General features: G+C 32.5%; 2 protein-coding genes across 2 annotated transcripts; both read right to left on the bottom strand.

Moving 5' to 3' along the window:
* Positions 1-1837: 1837 nt before the first annotated feature.
* LOC114192040 (threonine dehydratase biosynthetic, chloroplastic) lies at positions 1838-5968 on the bottom strand. Its single transcript, XM_028081592.1, has 9 exons — positions 5479-5968; positions 4797-4976; positions 4403-4672; positions 4104-4310; positions 3451-3699; positions 3306-3376; positions 2956-3073; positions 2512-2646; positions 1838-2413 (listed from the first exon to the last, which is right to left on the bottom strand). The coding sequence occupies exons 1-9, from the start codon at positions 5914-5916 to the stop codon at positions 2273-2275; spliced, it is 1809 nt and encodes a 602-aa protein (XP_027937393.1). The 5' UTR covers positions 5917-5968; the 3' UTR covers positions 1838-2272.
* A 5926-nt stretch (positions 5969-11894) lies between these two features.
* On the bottom strand, positions 11895-13088 carry LOC114190417 (zinc finger BED domain-containing protein RICESLEEPER 3-like). The gene is made up of 3 exons (XM_028079289.1): positions 12771-13088; positions 12524-12685; positions 11895-11951 (listed from the first exon to the last, which is right to left on the bottom strand). Exons 1-3 carry the CDS (start codon positions 13086-13088, stop codon positions 11895-11897), a joined length of 537 nt encoding a protein of 178 aa, XP_027935090.1.
* Positions 13089-17413: the final 4325 nt, after the last annotated feature.

Genomic DNA, 17413 nt, shown 5'->3' with positions numbered 1-17413 from the left:
AAAATATATTTTTAATGTTTAAAATATATCATAATAAAATACAAAATATTAGTAAAAATAGAATATTTTCTAAGTGTTTTATTTAAAATAAACAATATAGTTTATTAAAAATAGGAATGTTACAACTTCCGTAGGTGGTGACTTTCATAGTTGAAAATGACTTCCGTAATTTGAAGTATTTTTCGTAAGAAGAGATGAGTGATTTAGTGACTTCCGTAAGTGTTGTGCCCGAAAGTGGATTTTCGTAGGTCTGCAAAAAATATCACTGAAAATTGACTTTTGTAAGCACGTGGGCAACTTCCGGTGAATGGTATTAGGCAACATTGGCTTAACTCATCGGATGTCGACTTTCGGAGATATCGGATTTCGAATGTCGACTTCCAGTTGCTTTTTTTTTCAATATAATTTTTTAATATTTATTATTTTATCATTGTTGTTATGTTATTTTTCTAGGTTATGTACTTTTTTTGTACTTAATTTTAATGTAAATAAGTTTTAATACTAATTAATTATAATTTAAATTAATTACAATTTAAAATAATTAAAATTTTAATTATTTACGATGAAAGAAGATAAATTTAAGATGAAACTCGAACTTGCTTGTGATTTTATGAAAGTTAAAGGAAGATTGTCCATTTTAAATAACTTTAACCACCTAGAATCTAACATTAGTAATCAATACCACTTTTTTCAAAATAAAAAATATATATAAAAACAAAATTAAAATATTCCTCCAACAATAAAATAAATATAAAAAAAATAAAACATGCATAAACAGTAAACCATAAAAAAAATTAAAAATAAATAAAATAAAATTAATAAAAAATAAAAATATTCATTCAAAAATGTAAAACAAACAAACAAACAATAAATAAATAGTAAACTTAAACAAATAATAATTAAAATACACAAAAATATAACAATAAAAAATATATAAAGAAAAAAATAAATATTCATGTAAATAAAAAAAATAAGTAAATAAAGCATAAGTTATTACTCATACCCTAACAAAATTACAAAAAAAAACAAAAAAAAAACCACTTACTCTATCTACATTACATATCCTCAACCTAGGGAAGCATCCTACGGAAGTTGAAAAAGAAAAGGAAAACCATGTTATCTTAGCTTCACGCATCAAGAAGGAAAAGAAAGAAAGAAAAACCTATGCTACCACATCTAAAGAAACAAAAGCAACTCACCACTTCTAAAAGAAAAAAAAATGTACTCACCGAAAATCGATATTCGTTTATTTTTATTTCTAGATGTCGACTTTCATAATATTGTAAAAAAATTTCGCTTTAAAGGACCAGAAGTCCACTTCCGTAAGATTGCGAATATAAGTCCACTTTGGTACCTCAAACATAAACTTATCAAATATAAACTTATCAGGTGTAAGCATTGTAATGCATACCTTTTTTCTGAGAAGAAATGAAGCAAAGTGATAAAATACCAATAGACCCTGAACTGCAAAATTCATACTTCAGCCACCAACAAAAGTTGTTTTAATGCAAGTGAAAATGGAAAAAGAGGGAGATATACTTGAGGGTGCAACAATATATATACAAACACTGTTATCAATTGAGACAGTCAACTACCTCTGGCACTTCATAATTATTTAATTATTACATTTACCTGATTAAACTTTTTTATTTATTTAATTTTTCAAGGGCATAAATGGAAGAACATGAATCTTTGGAGGTACAGAAGAAATATTGGGGGTGGGGGTGCAGAAAGAAAAGCCCTGTGCTTTATCACTTGAGGTGCTGAATAGAATGATGTTTGGATTCTTCTTTCCTTTAGAAGGTGTTCCAAGATTAATGCACAACATTAAACAGCATTTAATAAAAGTAGGCCCAACCCCATATCATGGTGTCAGCATTGGCACCTGCGAAGGTTGTTCCTTTCCATTAATGCAAGACCATAAATTCAAGTTTTTCAAACATATTCAGGCTGCTGAGTTTAGCAAACAAAAGACGCTTATATTACAGAAAAAAAAAACAAAAAAAGAAAGATCAGTCAACAATATTATAGGACTCCTCCAATGCTTTCCAAAATAAATATAAAATAAAACTACACATTATAAAAACTGTTACAGGATGCCGCACTAGGTAACAAGAGCTACTTCCTCTAATCAACAACCAATGACATGTCTGAAGAGGCACTTCTTTTTCAGCTTTTCCACATCCAACTTGTAGAGGTGAGTGATGAAATATTAAATATGAGCATTTTGTCCACTAAAATGCACAGTAATGACAAGTGCTTAAAACCATGATCAGTGCATTAGAAGCTGGAAGTCACCATCATTGTTCACCACTTGATAATCATATCCAAGTCCGTTGGCACGGTCATGGAATTCATCCATCTCACTTTTGGGTACCTGTATTCCAACTAGAACATTTGCTCCAGTCTCACCCTGTTCGTTACCAAAGTGAAACTCTAATTAAGATCAAACAACAACACCAACATGCTGTGTGTTTCACTAAAGGAATACAAAATGAAAAAACTTCCCACCTCCCCTCGGTAATGGAATAAACTAATATTCCAACGTGGACTGAAGGAGTCTAAAAATTTCATCAAGGCACCGGGTCTTTCTGGAAATGTAAAACGACAAAGAACCTCATTCTGAACATCTGATCTGCCTCCCATCTGAAATGTGTTCAAAACAACATTAACTTAGTTCAACAATACAAACACAACTGTTTGTGAGAGACACATGTTTGATGAAGACTATTGCAAGTAGACGAGATAAACAAATCAAATGGGGCGGCTTAGCTGTGTCATGTTACTTCATTTTCAACATCTAACCTTATTTGGACCGGGATCATCAGAAAATACAATATACCTAACAACAATAATGTTACAGTATTTGATGGTTGGGAATAGTGCCGGGAAAAGGGATATGAATGTACGATACGATAACCTTCACTGTGAAGGAAATTTGTGAGGCCAACATACCAGGTAACGCAAGTGGTCTTTCACCAAGTCACTTTCTGTGAGATTGAAAGTTTTGAGTTGGGAAGATTCCATCCTCTCCTGCATTGCTCTTAGCTCGGAGACTGTGTGAACCCCAACGCTGCACATTCACAATATGTTAAGGGCCGTCTTAACATAATACTAGTTGTTAACAAATAAACATCAATAATAATAAAAAGTTGATAAGAGATAGTTTCCATAGAGAATTTGAGAGTCAATGAAAACTAATAAATTATGACAGAGAGATGTTAATATTCAGCGAACATATTGGTCTATAAAAAGTTGATTGACAATGAATGAAGAAAAAAATAATCAGGCAATTATGACCTCACCTGTAAAGTACAACCGCCTTTTTATCAGAGTTGTATCTGTATTTGAATTCTGTGATGTTCACTTGCCCCACCTGCCGGACAAGATAGAAAATAAGATTATGAAGAAAACTTCTAGAAGCAATGTTTGCTAAAGTAGCAGACATACCAATTGACAAAATTGTTTGAAACTGCCAGGTTCCTCCGGCATAACAGTGGCCAGCACAGCCTCTTGTTTACGACCAACATTTGCAAGCTCAGTTACAACGCGAAGTTTATCAAAATTCATGTTTGCTCCACTGGTGATTACTACAATGTTTTCACCCCGGATCCCATTGTACCTGCAGTATGCCTCAGCTCCAGCAAGTGCAAGTGCACCTGCTGGTTCCAATATGTTCCTTTTCTCCTCAAACATATCCTGCAATAAGTTTCATCCTTGTCAAATTCCAAAAGTTCAAGTTGTACCAAAAATGCACTGTTTTTCATTAAATGTACAAGACAGTCAAAAGGGCTATGTAAACTTAAGTCTCCAATTCTGATGATACGAATAGAAGAGCTACATTTGGACCAACAGAATTCCAACAAAGGAACAGCCTCTAATAGTTCCTAAAATATGCACAAAAGATGCTACACTTTTCATGTGTAGTGAGTATAGATTTACTTCATTTGACAAGACTCAATAAAGTTCCTAAAATATGCACAACAGATGCTAAAGAAGCATACATATCACATATATGAAGTCAAAAATATAAATCTGGAAATATATTAATGCATCTGAGATTTAGAATGTAAATTTCACAAGCAAGCAAAAGAAAATGTTACCTTTATTGACGCACAAATTGAATCACGGCTCACAAGAACAACACCGTCTACCAACTCCTTGCATATTCGGAAAGTTTCTTCGCCAACCTCTTTAACAGCCACACCATCTGCAAATCCTCCAACCTGGTCCAAGATCACTCTCTGATCATGATGGAATGACAACGCCATTGCATTTGCATCAGAGGGCTCCACCCCAATAATCCTCACCTATGTATTCATACTAGCCATCAACAATCATTTCTCTTAATAAAGAAAGCCGTACAAAATCACAACAACCAATAACATAACATCATGCAAACCTCTGGATTAACCCTCTTCACATAAGCAGCAATACCAGCAATGAGACCACCCCCTCCCACAGGAACAAAGATTGCATGCACTGGACCCTGAATTTGGCGCACAATTTCCATCCCAACTGTTCCCTGACCCATGATGACATCGGGATGATCAAAAGGTGGTATGAATGTCCTACCCTCCTCTATCGCCTGCTTCTTAGCATATGCTTGTGCTTCATCGTATGAATCCCCCACAAGCACAACCTTAGCACCCAGCGCTTCCACAGATTTCCACTGCAAAGTTACAAGAAGCAAAAATGCATAACTTGATTGAACAAATTTTCCTTCTCTGGGATACAATCAAAGACACAAACATAAAAGCAAGCAGGCAAAAGCAAATATATAAACAAAAACACACCTTGATTTCTGGGGTGGTAACAGGCATAACAATCACCGCACTGCAATTCAATCTCTTGGCAGAAAATGCAACTCCTTGAGCATGATTCCCAGCAGACGAGCAGATAACCCCCTTTTCCAACAACTCTCTGGGAAGCTTTGCCATCATATTGTAAGCTCCACGAATCTTAAATGAGAAAACCTACACCCAATTTCAAATACTCATTCAATAACACGCACGTATGTTGTTCACTCATCTTTCACTGAACCATATAGCATATCTTCATGTTCCATTTGTTTCAAAATCCAGGTAAGCCCTTCACTACTAAAACTTAAAACCAAGAACTTGGTAAAAGAAAAAATAATTAAGACCGAACCACAGTTCCTTCCATCTCAAGCAAAAATTATAGCCATTTACATCACTGTAATATTTTATTAACAATAATATTTTTTCTTTAACACTGCCAACTCATGTCGTCATGTATAGTAAAGTATTGTAACGATATTTTCAAAATAGTGAACTTAGAAGTTATATCTTCCACCACGATTAATTAAAAGACAAAGATGATCTCCGGTGAGTTCGGAAGTTAAAACTCTACTCTTTTAACAATATTAGGTAAATAATGAAACATTTAAACACCCATTGCACATAAAAATCAAAAATTGATATCGACCAAGATGAAACAAAGGTGGTGGGGACTTACAGGTTGCAAATCCTCTCTCTTGAGCCAAACCTTAACCCCGAGTTTCCCAGAAAGCTTTGGCGCCAATTGCAGAGGGGACTCAATTGCTACGTCGTAGACCTTCGAAGTGAGAATATTCGTCAAATAATTCATCGCATTCATCACGCCGTCGCCACCACTGTCAGAGCGTGACCGGTGGGGAACCGCACCTACGTATCCGGGTGGATACTGGAGGGTATCCGGCGAGACCCGGGGGCGCGGGGGAGCCACAAGCGGGGGACCCTCTACGACGGCTGCCGCGGGGGAGGAAGAGTGCGCGGCCTCCGGCGGCTTGGAAAGCGTGGCGGCGATCAAGGGCCTGGGGCTAGGACGCGCCGCGAGTGGTTGGCGCGCCATTTGGTAGAGAGCTTGTCGGCGGAGGAGAGGTGGCGGTGTAGTGGCGACGCGCAACGAATCCATGGCAGTGAGGTAGGCTTGGGTCTGCGACACAAATTGTTCAGGTTGTAGTGGAATTCGTTAAACAAAATATATATATATATATATATATATATATATATATATATATATATATATATATATATATATATATATATTGATTAAGATTTGTTTGAAATCATCACGTGTCTAGAACCATTAAATGATACAAACAACACTTTCTTAACTAGTAAATTTTGTAAGAGCATGGATAAAAAAAGTATAACTAGCATTTCCTTTTAAAAAAGATTATTGATAAATAATATATCAATGTAAATGTTTATATAACGACAATCTCACACAGTTGGGATTTTAAAATTGAATCGGACAATAACATATAAAATATATAAATGAACACTACCTATTCGTAATGTTATTGGACTGATTTTGTTTAAATTTAAAATAAGTATTTAAAAAGTAAACAATTTAAAAATCAGCACGACTTATTTTAATAATTAAATGAAAATTTACTTATTTTGTAAATAACCAAAGAATGTAAAAGTCATTAGTTATCATGTCGTTTTGGTTTTAGGATGGTAAAACTCTTCCGACTATTTTGGTCCAATCTGTTTTTAACTCGAAAACGAATCAGGACGAATCATTTCGTTTATATAGTACGGGTCCAAAAATGTCATTCATCTCGTCCTCTAACAGGTTTTTAGGAATATAACCTGTCCCGTTTCTTGACAGACTAATAGGTCAACCGATCTAGTCCGTCTTTACTTTTTTTTTTTTAAAAAGTTTTTTTAACTTGATTGTCTATTAAACTATTGATTAGAAAAGAGAACATATAAAAAGGGATACACTAGACTAATATATGGAGATAAAAATCACACATTCATAAAAATAAACTCTTAAAAACTTTAGTTCATGTTAATTATTAATAAAGAGAATTTTACTTGATGCTGACAGGCCATGAGCCAGCCAATGATCAACCTGTTCTGCAATCCAATGAATTGACGTGCCAAATGGGTCGGGTTAATATAGGCTAATGAGCCTAAATTATTAACCTGATCCACCTTTTTTCTTACAAGTTGACTGGCTGGTCTGTCGAGTCTAATCCAAAATGTCATCCTACTTGATTTCAAAAGCTTTTTTAATTTTAATTTTTTTCTATTAATACATTTTGCATTATTTTTCTCAAAGTTGGAGCCTACTTATGGTGAGGTTACAAAACCATGTTAGGTTTCAATAAATCTAAATTTGGAGTTAGTTGTATACACAATTTAATGACTCATAAGATGTATAAATTCTTTTAAAATGTAGAATAACCAAATGAGTAATTTACTATTTTAACATTCTTTTATTTTTAAATAAGACCTTGAAAAGAAATTAGTTTCTTCAAGTTATTTAAAAAATGTTTAATATTGTTTAAATCGAAATCAACACAGATGAAGATGTTAGAATTTTATTGATCATATCGTTTGTAGAAACAATTTTGGTGGAGATTTGACATTTCCTTTTTATGTAGGTATTAATAGATTATTAAATGATATTTCCAATTGAAATTTGAATATATGAAAATAGATAAACAAGAAAAAGAAAGAAAAAAAAATGAATGGAAATGGTTTAACCCTAGATTTTAGAGTGAGGGTGTGAAAGGAGAGAGAGAAATAAGAGAAATTATAAAAGAGAGACCAAAAGATAACTTGTCTTTTCTTATGAATAATTTAGTGTGATACTATTAGACTAGAGAGACCTCAACTTTTCACAATACCCCACGCAGGAACTCTCACACTTTTATAATGTTTCATACTTTCTTTTTAACACTGATGTTGACATGCATATATGATAGCACAGTGTCTTAAATTTTTCAATTAAAATTTTTTAATTTTCGTGGACTCTATTTTTCAAGAGAGAGATATGCTTTAATCATTAGAGATCATGAAATATTTGATTTTCCGCATAATTTGAAAGAGAATATTGTCATTTCTCCTTATTTAATAATAATGAAAGGGAAAGAAATTGTTCCACAATGAACCCACTAAAATATTTTTTCTAATAAACCTTTTTTTTTCAATTTATTTGCTTAAGAAGATTAGTTCTCTTCAAGCTGAAAAAACGATCTCAAGACCAATTTCTTATAAGGGACTTTAATCATAACTTTTTTTATTTTTAACTTAAATACAAATATATTACTATCGTTATTTTTGTTGTTTTATTAATAAAGTGGGTCATAAATTGGCTATTTTATGAGGATGATGAACATTCATTTGCGTCAAATGACTTCATTAACTACAATGGCATTGATTATTATAATATTCTGTTACTTCTTTTTAAATGTAATAAATATATAAAGTTATTCAACAACTAACTCAATAGTTATAGTTACTTGAAAGTTATACTTAGAAGTTATACATTTCATTAATAACTTTCAATAGTTATAATTATTTAAAAGTTATACTTACAAGTTATACATTTCATTGATAACTTAGAACTTGTGAAAGTTATACGAAAAAATATGGATTAGTGAAAAATTTGGGTGACATGGTTATGTTGGGGAGGTTTTTAGATATGAATTTATTTTTGTGAACATTTATTGTTTTTACTTTTTGTCAATGAATCTATTTGTACCGTTCTCAATTTTTAAATAATTGTGGAAATATATATATATATATATATATATATATATATATATATATATATATATATATATATATATATATATATATATATATCATGTCAAAAGTGAAAAAAAAAAGTTTTCAATTGAAAATTTAAGTGATTTGAATATATATAAATATGTCAATAATGTTACTTAATATTTTTTTATTTAAATTAGTTTTTAGAAAATATTTCAATTTTAGAGATATATTTCAGTTTTAGAATTTAGTTATTATTTAAGATTAGGAGTTGAATATTCTAAATATTTTATACGTGATATTCTATAATATTTTGCTCTATATATAGGGTATATTAATAAAATACAACAACATGTTCCTCCGTATAACATATCACATATATCTCATATTTCTCATATTTTCAAAAGCCCTAAAAATCTCAACAAGTGGTATCAAGAGTCATTGTTCTTACTACCGATAGAATGGAAAGAAATATGTCACACGTCGCTATTCCACTCTTTGATGGTGAAAGCTATGATCTATGGGCAATAAGGATGCAAACATATCTAGAGGGGCTAGATCTATGGGAAGTCTTGGAGGAAGATGATGTTTCCTTGTCCGAAAATCTCATCGTGGCTCAAATAAAAGCGTATAAAGACAAAAAAAAATGAGAAAGGCAAAGGCAAAATCATACTTGTTTGCAACAAACATATCTAGAGGGGCTAGATCTATGGGAAGTCTTGGAGGAAGATGATGTTCCCTTGTCCGAAAATCTCATCGTGGCTCAAATAAAAGCGCATAAAGACAAAAAAAATGAGAAAGGCAAAGGCAAAATCATACTTGTTTGCAAGTGTTTCACAAATGATTAAGACCAGGATCATGACTCTAAAGTCTCCCAAAAAAATTTGGGAATACTTGAAAGCAGAATATGAAAGGAACGAGAAGATTCAAGGCATGAAAGTCTTGAACTTGATAAGGGAGTTCGAAATGTAAAGAATGAAATAGTCATAGACAATTAAAGAATACTCAAACAAATTGTTGGGTATTGCCAACAAAATAAAATTGTTGGGAATGGAGTTTCTAGATTCCAGACTCGTTGAGAAAATTCTGGTGACGGTGCCGGAAAGATATAAGGCATCTATTGTTTCCTCAGAAAGCACAAAAGATTTGTCTACAATTACCTTGACATAGGTGATACATGCCTTGCAAGAACAAGAACAACGAAGATTGATGAGAGAAGTTCATGAGGCGGTTGAAGGTAATTTAAATTACATCGAAAAGAATGCTCTCATAGTTAAAAAAAATAGAAGGAGCAAATACAACAAACACAAGTTTTTCCATCTTGTCCCCATTGCAAGAAAAAAGGTCATCAACCTAATTGGTGTTGGTGGAGGCCAGATGTCAAATGTTACAAATGCGGTCAATTGGGACATGTGGAAAAGGTATGCAAATCCCAAGATTCTCAAGAAGATGTTCAAATTGTGGAGGATAAAACAGAGGAGGAACTACTTCTTACAACATCATGTGTCACAACCAATGAATCTACAAAAGATTGGATTATAGATAGTGGTTGCACAAACCACATGACTCATGATATAGAACTTTTCAAGGAGCTCGATAAATCAAATATTTCCAAGTTAAGAATTGGGAATGGAGAACAACTTGTTGTGAAAGGTACAGGAACAGTTTCAATTAAAACTCATTCAAACTCATTCAAGTATCAAATTAAGTTTTGATGTCTTATATGTTCCTGAGATTACCCAGGATTTGTTAAGTGTTGCTCACATGTTAGAGAAAGATTATAATGTCTCCTTTGAAAATAAAGTTTGTGTGATAAAAAATGCTAACAATATAGAAGTATTCAAAGTCTACATGAAAGACAAAAGATTTGTGTTGGACTTCATGAAGGAGAAATGTGCTACAAATAAAGTGAGTATGAAAGAAGGATCAAAATCAGAAAATAAATATCTCTGGAAGAAAGTAGATGTCCAAGTGAAGAAAGTAGATGAAGGTTCACATTCTAATATTCACAAAATGTCCAATTCCACTACAATGAAATCCACACCTAACAAAGGAAAAGAAGATGATGTTGATATAAGAAGAAATATAAAGGATGATGCCAAATTGAAGAATGATGTGATGCCAGGGAAGAAAGAGAAAAACAAAAATTACAAGCACAAAAAGAGGAGAAAATCAAGCATCAAAAGATGGAGAATCAAATCTGAATATATAAAATTTAAATAAATAGATATTAAGCAAGAAGGAAATGTTGAGAATATTACTTAATATCTTTTTTATTTAAATTAGTTTTTAGAAATATTTCAGTTTTAGAGATATGTTTCAATTTTAGAAATTAGTTATTATTTTAGATTAGGAGTTGGATATTCTAAATATTTTATACTTGATATTTTGTTATATTTTGCTCTATATATAAGGTATATCAATAAAATACAACATGTTTCTCCGTATAACATATCACATATACCTTTCATATATCACATATCTCTCATATTTTCAAAAACCCTAAAAATTCGAACAGAATATAATATATATATATATATATATATATATATATATATTAGATTTTTAATAAGGGTGACAATGCGAGTCAGTCAGACTCGTTTAGGTCTGGTCCGCACTTGGCCCGTCCTGACCTGCATAAGTGCATGTCCATAGGTCCATGGGCCAACCTATTTTTTTCTTCTTTTTTACAAATCTTTAGGGGTGGAAAAATGGGCTAACCTAACTGTCGAGACGGTCCAACCCGTTTGACAGAAGTGGGCTGAAAACATCAATCTGACCCGCCAAGGGGCGAGCTTTTAGGCTGGTGGGTTGACGGGTTGGCCCGCCAGCTTTTGTTTTTTTTTTTCGAATTTTGGGCAAATGGTAGCTGGGTAAATCTCAATTTTTGCAACCCATTTCAATATGAACATGTGTATGCACAATTCAAAAATTTGTATTAGTGAATCAGAAGCAGAAAAATAAAAATAAAAAATAAAAAGCATCGTTGTAGTGGCCTAGTGCATGGTTACAGTGGCTAAAAAAATTGACTACAATTATATGTTTTAACAATCCATACAATATAACACTTTAAGTCTAATAAATCTATGTAAGAATTTCGTTGCTCTTGTCATAGATGAAACTAGATATTTATGCAGTACAATAAGTCCAATCAAATTTTGCTCTAAACAACTCTGATATGATATCTATGTCACACAAAAACCCACATTCAAAATGACATTTTTCACTCCAAAATATTTCCATCAAATGAAGGAAACACAAGATGAGGTTTGGTATTCAGTCCAAATCATATCCAACAAAGTCAATCACATAAAAAGAATCACAATTTTTTAGTGGCATCACAAATTATATTCATCACAAGGTGACTTAATAAATTACACACTAGAACCCACAACTATAGTTAGTGAAAAACATGGCATGAAACAAATACTCTGCAACCTGCAAAAAGTCACTAACATCAAGCTATGCGTACATAAACTTTAAATCCAATCCAAAAGCACCATAAAAAAATGCAGTTTCTATTATATTATCCAATCCAACAACACCACAAAAAGTGCAGGTTCTATTATCCCTTGTAATTTAAATACAACCAACATAAACTAGATATCTAACTCATAAACACTACACCACAATTACAAGTAAAACAAGATGCATCAAATGGGCTATCATCATAAACGGTACATAGTTAAATCAGAAACTTAATCAACAGTCATTATGTTCTCCAATGTGTGACTGTGTGAGGTACTTCATCATCTTGTGAAAACATGACACGTAAATAAAAGAAAAAGTTAGAATATCAAAATTAAGTTCAAAAAAGATAAAATATTTAGTGAATCTAAATTACAAAAATTACCTTCACAAAAAGTCATGCTTATAACTTGAAGTATGAATAAATGCTTCAACACATTCTGGTAACAATTGATTTTATACTTATTTAAAAATTTTGATCTCATGTTGAATGAATATTCAGATGCAACTGTAGTGATTTGGATACTTAGCAAATCCCTTGCCATCAATGCCAAATTTGTAAAACGTTTACTATGAGTCCTCCACCATGCAAGAACATCCATAGGCTTTGTGAAGTCAAGATCTAATATTGGCTCATCCAAATATACGTCTAGTTGATTCCATCCCATTTCTATTGCAGCTTGAAGTTTGTGCTTTTTAATTTCCTAACACGAGAAGAAAAAAATAATTAAGTCACCATCATAAATAATAATTAAACTACAATGGTTGTGCCATGGTTAGAAAACTTACATCAAAATGTGGACGTTTGGAGGAACCAGAAGATGTTGAGATATTACTATGCTTTGCTTTAGTTGAACTTGAAGTATTTGTATAATACTGAGAGAAAACATTGTACAACTTCTCATTGATGGTATCTACCTTTGCTTCCCAAGGAAGGGGATCAATTTGCTCTAAACAATATCCCAATGTTTCCAACTTCACTTTTGGGTCTAAAATAGCACCGAATGCAAGGCCCACACTATATTCATCCCAGTATTTATCAAATTTGATCATCATCCTTTCAGTCATATGTCTTATAAGGTCATCTTCATCTTTTCCTTTTTCCATTAAAAGATTTTGAATATTCCAAACTTGTAAGAAGTATAAATTGGATGTGGGATAACTTGAGGCAGAAATAAGAGTTGTGATAATAAAATGGCATCAAGAAAGTACACATTTTTTCTGCTCTCTTCCATTTCTTGGGAGATGGACAATACTTGTAATTCTTATCAACTAAGTGTAAACTTCCAAAGACTCTTTGGTATTGAAGGACACTTTGAAGCATCAAGAACGTTGAATTCCATCTTGTTAGAACATCTAAACACAAAGCACTTTTTGCATCAATGTCCCCAACTTGCTCAATGCATTGCTTAAATTTTATCATTCTTCTCTCAAATCCGGTAACATACTTGATGCTCTCCCTTATTAGATCCACACCATCACCTATCACTTTCAATCCTTCTTTCACAATGAGGTTTAAAATGTGTGCACAACAACGCACATGGAAGAACTCACCATCACAAAGTAAGAAATTTTGCAAAACAAGCTTCTCTTTTAAGGTTTTGACCAAAAGATCATTACTATAAGCATTGTCCAAAGTGATGGAAAATAATTTTTTTTCAAGCCCTCATCATGTAAAAACTCATTTATCTTCTTACACAATTCAAATCCAATATGAAGTGGAGGCAAATGACAAAAGTTTAGAATTTTTCTAGACAACTTCCAATTACTACCAACATAATGGGTTGTCAAACATAGGTAACCCTCTATAGTACAAGATGTCCACAAATCCGAAGTTAAACAAATCCTAGATAAAATGCTTATCAACTCTCCCCTCAACAAGTATTTTTCTCTCATAAATATTCTCAAAACATCACTTTTAATTGTATTTATAGACACCAAAGTAGCACCGGGATTCAAGTTGGTTATCAAAGTCCTAACTTCTTCATACTCAACAAACTTGAATGCTAAACCATGTCTGAATAAGATTAGCACACAACTCATGAGACACCATTTGATCTATTTTTTTGGATTTTAATTTTCCTTGCACATCCATCATCATTTGACTCACATCTTCAAACTTGATTTTGTTATGACGCTTTAAATGAGAGGTCCCATACGTTTTACTCACAAATAAATATTTTTTATTTCAACCATTACATTGTGCCCTCTCTTTCCCATTCTCAACAACCCCTATCTTAGTAAAAAACTTCCAACAGTCAGAAGTTGTTGTCTTTTCCTTTTTCTTATTTACTTTAACACTTTCCTTATCAACAATATCTTCAACCTCATGGACATCCCTAACATGTTTACTTACAGGTTCACTAACAGGTTTACTAACTGAGTCGTCCATTATTAATCAATTATCCCAACAATAACGTACTATAAAAAAAATATACAACACTAGTTTCAGCAAACTCAATTCACTATAATTTCAAGTAACCTCAATGAAAATAGTTCCAACAAGCTCAAAATGCAACAGGTTTCAGTAAGCTCAATCAAACAGGTTCAAAAAGCTCAATAAAAAACACTTTCAAGGTCAATCAAAACAACTACCAAGCACAGTCATACGTCAAACTCGTGATTCCAGTTACAAATTTATACTTGTTTCAACACATACACACTTCAAATGACAACATACTTTCAAACAAAATCTCAAATAAAAAATAGTTTCAAGCTCACTCAAAATAGCAATAATTACAGACATAATTATAGACATAATTACTCTTTCCAACACATACACACTTCAAACAAAATCTCCAAACAATAAAACTTTCATACAAAATAGTACCTAGAATTTTAGTAGATCACTGCCCACACCCTCCAACAATTGAAAAGAGCATACTCCAATTTGTGTCACGATTCCACGAACCCAAAGTGATTGTTGTTCTTTTTCACGGCAAATGAAATGAGCAAACACTATAGACAAAAAGTAGGGCCAATCTTTCATTATTAGGGATAATTCAGGATAAAGGAACCAACCTCTCCACCATGTCAACCTTCGTAGCCGTTGAAATTGGTGGTTGTCGAAGAGAAGGTTCAATAGTGACTTCCCCTCCCTTCATGCAAGATTGGTGTCGCAAAGATGAGAATTGAAGAAGATGGTCTTTTTCGCAAACAGGCTTCAATGAAGAAGAAATCTTAATCTAAGTTGAGGAAAAGAAGATGAGATGCTTGAATTGAGATTGTATTTGGGTTCAACTAATAAAAGAGAAGAAGTGAGTAGCTCTCTCTCGCACTCGCACAAAAAGAACATAATAAAAAAATGAATCAATGATTCACACTAACACAATGACTTGACCTGGAGGAAACACACGTAATTAGGGGTGAAACGGGTTGCGGGTGTGCCTACTCTAACCAGCCTTGTAACCTGTCAAGATAGCACAGAAAACAGGTCGAGCTGCATCGCATCTACGGGTTGGAAACCCTATCCCGACCCCCCTTTATATGTGTTGGGCTGGCGGCTCGGCCCGTTGGGCCCGACCCCCTTTGACACCCCTATTAATCTTATGATAAAACTTTCAATGTTCAATAAATTGGGAAACTTTAACAAGTTCACAAAATTAAGCAAAGATTTTGAGGAGTTGGATGATAAATTGATAATTCAACATTTTCATCATATTTATATTTGTACTTTGACGTATATGATGTATTCTTCAAATTTTAGCACATTCAAAATTACATAATACTTGTCTTTTCCAATCGTACAAGAATTTGGAACGTTCATGCAGGAGTCTACAAGGAAAGTAACTGATATACACAAATGCATGTTTTTTTTATACGAGCCACAAGCTTTAGTAGGCCTGCAGGTTCATTGTCTTGGCTCGCCCCATGCATTTTTGACGGGCCTACCACCACCCCATCGGGTCAAGTCCTTATTGCCACCCTTAATTTTTAAGTATAGTGGAAGACTTCAATTTTTGTGAATCTTGATTGTTCATTTTAGATCTTTTGTCAACATCATTCTTGATTAAAAAAATGCATATAAGTTTATATTTCAAAGTGGACAAATAAGTTTTTAATAGAAAATTTGGATAACTTGGATCTTTGATAGGAAATTTCATTATTTGAATTTTTCATTGCTCATTTTAATTTTTTTGTCAACTATAACATTCATATTTTTAAATAACTATAGTATTTATTTTATTCTTACTTTTAATATAAGTGTTAGAAAATTTTGGTTGTTCATTCTACTTCTTTCTATCAACGAATCAAATAGTATCATTCTCGATTCCAAAAGAAAATGTATGTAAGTTGGTAGTCCAAAATTGGGAAAAAAAACTAGGTTTTTCATGGAAAAATTGGGTAACTTAAGTACTTTTGGGCAATTTTATAGATAAGGTAAGAAACTTCATTATATGAATTTTTAGTTATTGATTTTCTTTTTTTTTTGTCAACAAATCCTAAAATATCCATACTTTTAAATAAGTGTTAAATATGATTTTAGTCCTTTAATGAAAATTGAAATTAGTCATTCTTCGAAACATTGACCCAATTTAATCCTCAAACTTTAGAAATACTTGAATTTAGTCATTTTAACAAAATTTTGCTAAGTTTATTTGACATTTCAAATGTGTTTCATGATAGTTTATTAGCTAGCATTGAAATAGAAATGTGTCAAACAATGTAAACAACTCAAATGCTATCATGAAACGTGTTTGAAACATTAAATAAACTTAACAAAATTTGATTAAAAACTAAATTCATGCATTTCTAAAGTTGGGATCGATGGCAAGCAGCAACAACGCGTTTTGGGATTGCTGGGAGGAAACCTTGAGTTATCTATATGGCTACCCTACAAAAGTGAAGAAGTGTGTTTACATTTTGAGAGAAGGAAGGTTGTAAGACCCGGGAATAAATAAATAAATAAATATTTGTTTGATAAATGAGAGGGAGAGAACCCTTAAGTTAATTAATGCAAAGATAAAAAATAAGGAAAAGTACTAGCTGAAGTGGTTGAGTGTATTTGGCAGTATTGAGAGGACTTATGTTTGAGCTTTGTGTATGTCAATTGTGTGTTATTTTAATTATGTATTATTTTAATAATATGTTTGACCATGATGAGTGATAATATAATCCTAGATGTATAGGAATTATCACGAAACATGAATGGATTGAATGGTTGTGCATTGGCTTGACAATTAGGTGGTTGTGTGTTTGAACCTTGGACTTTGCAAAATAAATTCCTTTTTGCCAAATCTCTTTTTGGCATGAATAAGAGGGAGCGGGAAAATACCAAGTAATGGCTCTTCAATGGCCTTTAACACCTAGCTAGCAAACACATAGGCGCGACATAGAAATTTGAGTTAAGATGAATAAGAAATATATAATTAATTATTAAAATAGTTTTTAAATGTAAAATTTGAAAAATAAAATGTGTACACAGAAGAAAT

This window comes from Vigna unguiculata, chromosome 7, assembly GCF_004118075.2.
Source record: "Vigna unguiculata cultivar IT97K-499-35 chromosome 7, ASM411807v1, whole genome shotgun sequence".
Lineage (NCBI taxonomy): Eukaryota > Viridiplantae > Streptophyta > Magnoliopsida > Fabales > Fabaceae > Vigna > Vigna unguiculata.
The sequence above is the reverse complement of the archived record's forward strand: the minus strand, read 5'-3'. Positions and strand labels throughout refer to the sequence as shown.